The sequence below is a fragment of the Carlito syrichta genome, unplaced genomic scaffold (genome assembly GCF_000164805.1).
Source record: "Carlito syrichta isolate Samal-C Ts95f unplaced genomic scaffold, Tarsius_syrichta-2.0.1 Scaffold314712, whole genome shotgun sequence".
Classification (NCBI taxonomy): Eukaryota; Metazoa; Chordata; class Mammalia; order Primates; family Tarsiidae; genus Carlito; species Carlito syrichta.
In genome coordinates this window covers 188833-198766 of record NW_007258808.1, presented here as the reverse complement: position 1 = coordinate 198766, position 9934 = coordinate 188833, and the positions used below count along the sequence as shown (strand labels likewise).

The 9934-nt window shown below is 36.1% G+C and overlaps 1 protein-coding gene across 3 annotated transcripts in view; it reads right to left on the bottom strand.

Moving 5' to 3' along the window:
* Positions 1-1117: 1117 nt before the first annotated feature.
* Positions 1118-9934, bottom strand: part of ATAD1 (ATPase family, AAA domain containing 1) — a 50957-nt gene continuing 42140 nt past the window's right edge. For 2 of the 3 annotated variants that reach the window (XM_008071755.2, XM_008071756.2), the window contains exons 9-10: positions 4750-4883; positions 1136-2842 (exon numbers count right to left, since the gene is read on the bottom strand). In XM_008071755.2, the coding sequence (XP_008069946.1) occupies positions 2722-2842; positions 4750-4883 (255 nt within the window). In that variant the 3' untranslated portion in view covers positions 1136-2721. Of the gene's footprint in view, positions 2843-4749; positions 4884-9934 lie in introns of all 3 variants that reach the window. The other variant, XM_008071754.1, reaches the window with a different exon arrangement.

Sequence of the window (9934 nt, the reverse complement as noted above, 5' to 3'; positions counted from 1 at the left end):
AGCACGGAGAATACTTGAAGATTGAGTCTGGTCAACAGGTTATGTAATTAGTGTGTAAAAGGGACAATACAATAGTACCACCTGAGTTACTCTGTGGCAGGCATTGTGCTGATAGCCTTACATGCATTATCTCATTATTCAAACCTTCGAGGTGGGTGCCACAGTTGTGCCATTTTATAGATGAGAAACTGAGGCTCAAAGAGTTAACTAGTTTAAGGAAACACAGCTAGTTAATGGGGGAAGCCTGCACTTAACTGGCAGATATAGTACTCTTAAGTGTCACCCATAATGAATTATCCTAGAATCTAGAATCCAACTAAATATGTGAAGTGAATGTCTAAAGCAGAAATATAGGCATTATACAACATTAAATGTTCTTTAAAAGCAGGTCAGGTGCAGTGACTCATGCCTGAAATCTCCGTACTTTGGGAGGCCAAGGCTAAAGGACTGCTTGAGGAGTTCAAGACCAGCCTGGGCAACAAAGCGAGACCTTGTCTCTATAAAAAAATTAAAAATTAGCCAGGTATGATGGTGCACATCTATAGTCCCAGCTACTGGGGAGGCTGAGGTGGAAGGATCACCTAAGTCCAGGAGGTTGAGGCGGTGGTGAGCCATGATTGTGCCACTGCACTCCAACCTGGGTGACAGAGTGAAACCCTGACTAAAAAAATAAAATAAGCTAAAGGTTATTTAAAATCAGGAAAATAAAGTATTCTCAACTACTTTATGGCCATGACATGCTAGAAGAGTCATGGTTGGTGGGATTAGTGTATTTCTCTAACTTCATTTGATGATTAAAACCATGAAAATTTTAATTACTACTACTATTTGATATTGTGAATTTAAGAGAAGATAAAAAGGAAAGGACATGCAGAGGGCATACATCACCCCTTATTTTCTATCAATATGCCATCAGATTAAAATTAAATGATTACTGAAATTCATAATAAAACAGAATGATTAGATACTAGGATATAGGATATACAGTGTAAACACTCCATAGCAAGATAAAATCCAAATGCAAGTTTTATAAACTAAAAAAACAAAACAAAAACAAACAAAAAACAAAACAAAAACCCCTAGAAAATTAAAAATAACTGAAAAAGACCAAGTTTGATTAAGTGAGGAAAACCAATAAAGAGGGACTCCCTTTATTACACATTTATAAAATAACAATATAATATAGTTATTAAAAATGGGACAACTTTTTTTATTTTTGGTAACTGGCGTTCAATTTTTCCATCATGCTCACGATCTTCCATAACTCGCTTTTTGTTATCCAAAGGGTTCTCCTGAATCTCTCACCCCACCATTCCAAGTGCAACTGAAGAAGAAACTACCTAAAGATTCTTGTGAGACATTATCAAGCAAATGAGCCCAACAACTCATGAATAAAGATTAAGAGTTTTTCAAAGAAATACAATAAAAACAAAAACATATGGAGCATAATTTAATCTTTCTGAGTATTCAGAAGGCAGCTCAAGATTGTGTTGTGCAGTTTTCCTCATGCTGTGCGTTCAGGTGCCTATAACAGAATTCTGACTAGTAAAATTTTAAACAAAAAAATGTTCATATGTAGTTCACATCCAATGACTACAGATGGATGAATATATGAGAATTTTGTGTATATTTGCATTTAACCAGGGCACAATTTATAACATACAAAGAAAACTTTAAAAATTAGTTACAAAATGAGTATGTTTAGCACATTTAGTAACAGTTTTAAACTACCATTTCATTTGTGGTTGACCAAACTATATTTGACCATAATTAAAGAACATAAAACTTTAATATTTAAAAACATGGTTACAACAGAAATATCAATTACATTAAATGAAGAAAGAAAAGTTATGTACATGTATTGAAGGGCACTGAGGTTTTTCAAACCCATTCTTCTGAAAGGCTTTTAATTCACCGTCATTCACGTAACTCAATTTAAAATTATCAAAAAAAAGTCTCTACTAATGTGCCTGCAGAAAGAGGTGAACTCAGTGTTGAGCATCTTACTGCCTACTGACCATTCAATGCAGCTCACTGAACAAGTATTTTTATTTGATCATCCTGACGACCATAATAATTGAGCCCATGTATATATTCAGATGTGGATGATCCAACTAATTAAATGCAGACAGAGAAAGGTTCAACTTAAAAAAGACTGAAACAAATGACAAATGGAAATGGCTGAATCACTGTACCTTTTTGACACAACCTTAAATCTCAGTTTTGCCATGTAATAGTTGGTACTTTTGGATTCAGTAGATAGGGTAAAAAAAAGTTTCTGTATTCAAACATATCTACAGAACATCAATATAAAATGTGTGGATATATACATTTAATATACACATATACACACAAACACATACTCACACGTCTAGGAACCAGCACCTAACCACATCCCCATTTCTCCCTAACGACCCAATGAATCATTTACGACTTTAAGATCAGCTTAGATTCTATAAGGCTGTAACAACATATGGCTAAAGAGGTCAAACACAAGCACCCACATTCAGGCTAGATTAAATTGTTCCTCCTCATGATTTGTGACAAGTAGTAATACCGTTTATATAACAACTATATCTCAATAACTTAGAATTCAGAGTATAAAACCATAAACGTTGAACTCCCTCCTTGTTTAAAGACCACTCCTTTCATTCTCTTTGCACTAGCTGATAAGAGGGCACAACAAACTAGATCACTGAACTGTACAAATGATCTTTACTCTTAATCTAAACAAACATGTGTCAAGACATTCTGAAATGCTGCATCCTTTGATTTCTTCATCTTTTCAATTGCCCGATGCAGATCCTGCTGTTGCACAGGCCGAATTTCATCTTCATCGTGGCTAAAATGCAAACACAATCACCATATAATCAAATAACTTTGGAACACACCTCCCTAAAACATAGTACCCAAGATTAAAAAAAGATGCATATGGTAAAAAAAAAAAATTTGTTTTCAACTCTACGAAGGGGTATAAATGATGAGGTCTCTACCATTCAAGACCCCAAAGACAACCACAATCACAAGCTTCATGTAAATTCTTCTAGAATTATCTATGCATATACAAGCACACGAGACTTTTTTAAAGCATTAATTGTTCACAGCAGTGGCAGCCTGACTGTGCTGGATGTCGAGAGAGCTCGTAAAAGCATTAATTACTAAGAGGTAGGATGCTAAAATGGTGGGCTAAAAACTAAGAATTCACACTAAGAATATAAGTACAGGATATTACTGTAAGGTGAAAATGTTATATAAAGGTATGCTAGTTTATCCAAATGGCAACATAATTCCAATTAAAATCATTCCCATAAAACTGAAATTAAAAAGCAGCATTCCTAAGTATATACTCATATGTATGGTTTGCTTTTTACAAACTGAATATAAAAATTCTTCACGAGCAATAAAAACTAATAATCCAAATCCACTTCAACAATGAGAAAAACAAAATCCAATGTGACTGCTTTATAATTTATAGTCACTAAGGGAAAAACAGTCTGGAAAAAAGTTATTACAACTCAGGTCTATCCAGATTTTTCATACTGAAATACAAAATTATAAAATATGAAATTCAGTATGAAATATAAAATTAGCCAGATCTGTCATAATGAAATATAAAGTTTTCAGGGTTTTGAGGCAGAAAATCAGTTCTTTCACTATTTACTTAAACAACATTTATTTATAGGCTTGTTATTTCTCCTCTTAATCTTATATACAAGGACAAGTCCTTCAGAAGGTAGTTTCCGAGGACGCACTGATAGGTCCAGAAGCAGTGCATACACAGCTCATAGTGAACAGAGAAACTTTCATGAATACCTTTCTACCTATCTACCCCTCCCTTCCCCCGCAAAAGAAAACTGGTTTTTGGTGAAGCTTGCTATGACAACACACTGTAATTAAACACAGGAATACCACAAGGTATTCAGGGTCACCTGGAGTGAAAACTCCAAGATGATGAGAAGGGGGACCAAGAAACACAAAGGAGCAAGAGCTGGAGAATGCATTCAACACAATCCCCAAAGGACACTGGGGACTACAACAAGCATTACAGAAATTCTTCCTTAGAAGGGTGATATTCTGAAAAGAAATGCAGTATAGTACTGGTTCAGGGCACGTGGACTTTTAGGAAACTTCCTTAAAGGACACAGTTCACCAGGGCAGAATTATTCCAGTTCACTACTATTTTTATTGGAATAAGACTGATATAAAATTGGTTTCTCCAGCTCACCTACTTTGGAACTGATTTCAAGTAAAATTTGCAGCAGTGCAATTTATTTCTTCAGTAAATACATTCTTGTTAATAAGTTGAAGTCTAGTCCTCAACACCCTCATATCTCCTGTACTTACATGTGAAATTTATGGAAGATAGGGCACTCGCTTCTATATGAAATGAAATTTAAGATGCAGAAGCAATCAAGGGCTGCCAGAGAACCCTGTTTCCTAATAAAGATGGCAAGCCGAGGTTTCTGTCAGCTTTCCATGACCCATTTCATGCATTATCAGCAGAAATTCAGCTTTTCCACCCCTTCATTGTAGATCCTTCCCAAAATTCCTTCTTCATTCATTTTCAGAACTCCCCATTAGAAAAAAATGGCAATAAAGTTGGAGAAGGGGGAATTGTGAATTCAAATCTGCTAATTCAAAATAATCTTTTATTCCATAAGCAGAGTTGCTATTATAAAGCAAAATAAACTAACCTAAAAGCTTAAACGGTTTTGAAAAAGATTAGACATCAAGTCAAAATACACATACCTTTCTTCTGATGCAGAATTAACATATTCTCTGACACAGAGGAGGGCAGCATCGCGACACATCTCTTTTAGGTCACTTCCTGAAAACCCATCAGTTTCCTGGGCAACTTCTAGCAGATCTACGTGCCTATCCACCTGAAACAAATACGAAACATGCTTAAAAAGCAAATACAAATATATTGTAAAGGATTTATCTTAGAGTTAAAGAAAGCTAAACTTATTATAACAGCATGGGAGGAAATACATTAAAAACTATTTTAAGTTTCTAGAAGTTCTTTTAACCATAAAAGCTTAGAAATTTGAAATCTAATTTTCATTTTTGTCATTATGATTGAGGCAGAAATAAGTGTTACTCGATACACTGTGGAGTAATGGGGAAGAATAGACGAATATTCAAACACTGTTGGATTCACTGTGGTATTTCTCAACAAGGTACCAGGTGACACTTTTCTGTAATACACACAACATACAGCATTTGGCAAATCACCTACATCAAGGCCAGAATCCGTAACAAAACATACGCGACTTAACATTTTTTAACTGTAAGGCTTTGGTATTCTACTACCTCAACATGAATTAAGCCCCTACAGTTTTGCTCCCCAACCTAAGCTTAGTCAAGCCAATCAAGTGATTGTCCTGGTCACATAATAGACTTGGAATAATATAATAATTACACTAAACTTACGTACAGATTGAAAAGAGAAAATGAGCAGGAGAAAAATGTATGACTATCATCTATTAAATGATTCTAGTGTCTCGTTTACTTGCACTAAGCAATGTATATGTATTATTCTCATTGAGTTCTCTCAGGTAAGTATCATTTTCAGATAAGGAACTTGAGACCTGGAGAGGTTAACAAGGTCAGAGTCAGGATGTGAACACAATATAGTAAAGGTCTAGCTATATCTTCCTCCAGTTAACCACATGTCACAGCAACATTTACTTTCTCCACTGATTTGAAATGCTGCCTTTATTAGTTACTAAATTCCCATTTGTATTTGTGGAAGACTCAGTGTTTAAGAACAGCAACTCCAACAAGGACAAGAGACTTAAAGGTAGACAACATGGTGTCTCTTGCCAGCTCTGCAACTGTGACCTTACATGACAACGTTCTCACTCCTAAATGTGAAGGTTAAATGAAGACAAATCATACGTTCTTTGAGAAAAAGAAAACTGAGCCCAGAAGGTAGGAGTGGTGCAAGCAACAAAGAGAAGCAAAGAAAATGGTCAACATATAGATAAATCGAAGTAAGCTTTAGCTATAAGAACAGTAACAGTAATCATTTAACTTGGGGTAGAGAAACAAAGCACAACTAAAATGCTAGACAGTAAGAATGAACAAAAGTGGAACTAAAATGCTAGACAATAAGAACATGTAAGACGGAGAAAACTTCTACATTTAGACATCACCACACATGCAAAATAGACGAAAATTAGGCTGGCAAAAGATAAAATTAGGTTATACCCCTCATTCCCCCAAAAAGAAAAACTCAGAACGGATCTATTTTAGGTTTGTGATAGTTACACCTGTGCTGGGGGGGGGCAGACTTTGTGTTACATTTGAAAGAAAAAAAAGGAAAAGGTGAAAGTAAAAGATTGGAAAAAGATGTATAAGGCAAGTATTAGTGAAAAGAAAGCAAATATAGTTTTAGTTACATCAGATCAGATTTTTACTCAAATACATAATCGGGCATAGAAGCTATTACATAATGATAAAGGTAATTCATCAGAAAAATGTAACAATGCTGTACCTACATACATACGTATAACAGCATGGCATCAAAACATATTCAGCAAAAATTAATATAATTATATAGAGAAATAGACAAATCTACAATAACAGATTTTTAAGAAATGTTTCATATTCAGACACATCAAACAGTAAGTTCTTAGGGCTAATGACAGCACAGTGATCTAATGTACATACATAAAACCTGACAAACTCATTATCGGAATTCTGTATATAATTTGGCTATCAGTCCTTAATTGGCTTTCGGGTTGTAAATGTTTTCCTGTGGCTTCTTTTTTTCACTTTGTTCAGGTTATTTTGTGATACAGAAGCATAAAGTCTGATTATAGTCAGATTTGTCTATTCTCTTTCCTTTGTAACTTTTGCTTTTTTGGGACTGAGAAACTCTTCTTACATGTGGTTCAATCAGGAGACAAACACAAGGATCTAACTTCTCAACTGTAATAGTGAAAGAGTAGAAATAACCTATGCCAATACACATGTATTAGGTATCTGTACACATGCATTCATGGAACTGATATACTCTTATCAACTCCTGGACAGCAGGCTACTGATGATGGTGATGCAGGGTAGTGTGGAGAGAGGTTGCTTAGTTTCATCTGTAAGGTTGTGCTTAATTTTAAAAGAAAAGAAAGCCGGGCTCGGTGGCTCAGCCTGTAATCCCGCGCCTTTGGGAGGCTGAGGTGAGTGGATTGCCTGAGCCCGCTGGTTCGAGACCCGCCTGGGCAGCGAGACCTCATCTCTACAATAAATCAAAAAATCAGCCCGGCGTGGTAGCGCATCCCTGTAATTTTGGCTACTCGGAAGGCTGAGGTGGAAGGATCGCCGGAGCCCAGCAGGTCGAGGCTGCGGTGGCCGGGAGCGGCCACTGCACTCCAGTCTGGGCGACAGAGTGAGACTACAACTCAAAAAAAAAAAAAAGAAAAGAAAAGAACCAAATGTGGTAATATGTTAAAGTTGCCTGTTACATCTGGGTGGAAGATTTAAGGCTATTTGTTTACATGTTTAAATATTTCATACATCTAAAGACTTTTAAGTTTAAAGATCCTTAAAGCTACTTTAAAACCTTCCAAAGTGTACTAGAACACGGTAAGAATTAAACAACTAACAACTCCATTCTATCTGTTGACCACTCCATCACTGGGCCCGCTATGTTCCAGCTACTCACAGAACTTTTGCATGACAAGGTGATAAAGTTACGAAGGTGACCAAACCAAGCATAAGAGAACAACGAAGAGAAGATTCCAGTCACTGGGGGAGCAAGATAAGGTACCATTCCCTCATGGTTAAGAGACAGGTTCTACCACTTCTTCATGTACAAGTTATTATATAACTTCTGGGTTTCAGTTTCCTCAACTATAAAATAGGACTAATATATACCCCTTAGAGAATTGAGAATAAAGCAATGTATATCTCACGGAAATGCTTAGCACACAGCAAGCTCTTTAAAAGTGGCCCCTTTTATTGTAAGATAAAAGCTATTAGATAAACCATGAAATAATCAGAATTATTTTCATTAAGCAACACTGAGAGCAATTCCCAAGTTAAAAAAGATTTTGACAGGAAGCAATACTGCAACAAGCTAAAAGATTTTTAAACAGCTTGAAAGAAGAGCCCTTATTTATGTGCAGTTGATTATTATACAAATATGCATAATGCTCTTAAGCATTTTACATATACAATTTTACTTAAATCCTCAAAATGATTCTGAGATTGTTGGTATTCAACTTCTGAGTGAGAGAAATGAGACACAGAGAAACTAAACAGTATTTGCCCAAATTCACACAGCATGGAATGGCCAAGCCAGAATGTGGGAGACTCTCAGGTCTGCCTCTGAAGTCCACGCTTGTTAACTACTGTTGCTATGTTATATAAAATATACCAATTCAGCCGGGCTCAGTGGCTCAGCCTGTAATCCCACGCCTTGGGAGGCTGAGGTGAGTGAATTGCCTGAGCCTGTGGGTTCGAGACCCGCCTGGGCAACTTGGCGAGACCTCATCTCTACAATAAATCAAAAAATTAGCCAGATGTGGCAGCGTGCGCCTGTAGTTCCAGCTACTTGGAAAGCTGAAGCGGAAGGATCGCAGGTGCCCAGCAGGTCGAGGCTGTGGTGGCCGGGAGCGGCCACTGCACTCCAGTCTGGGCAACAGAGTGAGACTCCAACTCAAAAAAAAATTAAAAATAAAAATAAATAAATAAATAAATTATACTAATTCAGATAAATTTATAGAGAGAAAAAGCTACCTCCTTAATGTCAGACATAATACTTTTATAGGGTATAAATTTTTAGTTTATTCTTTTTATATTTAAATCTCTAAGCCCAAATCAATATAGGATCTTTTTAAAATAAGCAAAGCATGTTAAGAAGGACCCATCAAAAAAACATTGTAAAAGAGTGGAACACAGAAGCTTCAGAAAAACTCATAAAAGCCTGGTAGTTCATTTGTACCACAAAAACCCTGATTCTGCTCGCTATATGTAAGAATTATGGTGCTCAGTTCATTAAATAAATGCATGTGCTACTGACTGAATGCATCTTTCAACAAAATTAATTTATTTCAGATGTTATTGAAGTAGCAATATGCCTTCAGCATAAAAATATCAGCTAGTGGGAAATAAGATGTTCCCATGTCAGCACTTATCCAGAGAGCATTCGTTTTTGCATCATAAAACTGATTAGAGACTGATGCTTTGTGCTTTCATGAATAAAAAGCAATGCTAAAAATTCCCTGTTCCCAAGACAAATATAATTCTCAAAGACACTGCTGTTTAAAGAAGCAGAATACTTAAACCAAAGTTTAAATTATTGTTAGATGTGGTCCCACCATGTTGTCCAGACTGGTCTCAAATTCCTGACCTCAAGCAATCCTCCCACCTCAGCCTGCCCAAGTGCTGGAATCACAGGCGTGAGCCACCGTGCCTGGCTCTGACATGTGCAATTTCTTAAGTTCAAATGTGAAAACCTAATAGCCTAGGTAACGTATGACTATCTTATGAGGCAAACAGCTTAGATGTCATAATTTATATTCATACCCATCAGCTGAGTGTAAACTATCCGCATCATCTGTATCTGTACTAGACCATATATATGTGGGTAAAAAATGTAATAAACTTCCAGGCATGCAATACAATCTTTCACTAAAATTTTCAAATTAAGTAACTGTATTAAGTAACTTGAAGTCTACAAAACCATAACTATCTTCTAATATCTTAAATTTCTAGCCAAATGATAGCCATCCTAATTCAAAAGAACTTGCTAACTATTCCCCTTGTTTTCTTTTCTAAACTTTTCAACCTATTCTTGTTAAAGATTTACCAATTAAGTGTGTTTTATATAAACAGCAGTATAATTACATAATTTCTTTTTAGAGATAGGGTCTTGCTTACCCTTGCTGGAGGGCAGTGGCACAATCATAGCTCAAACTCCTGGGCTCAA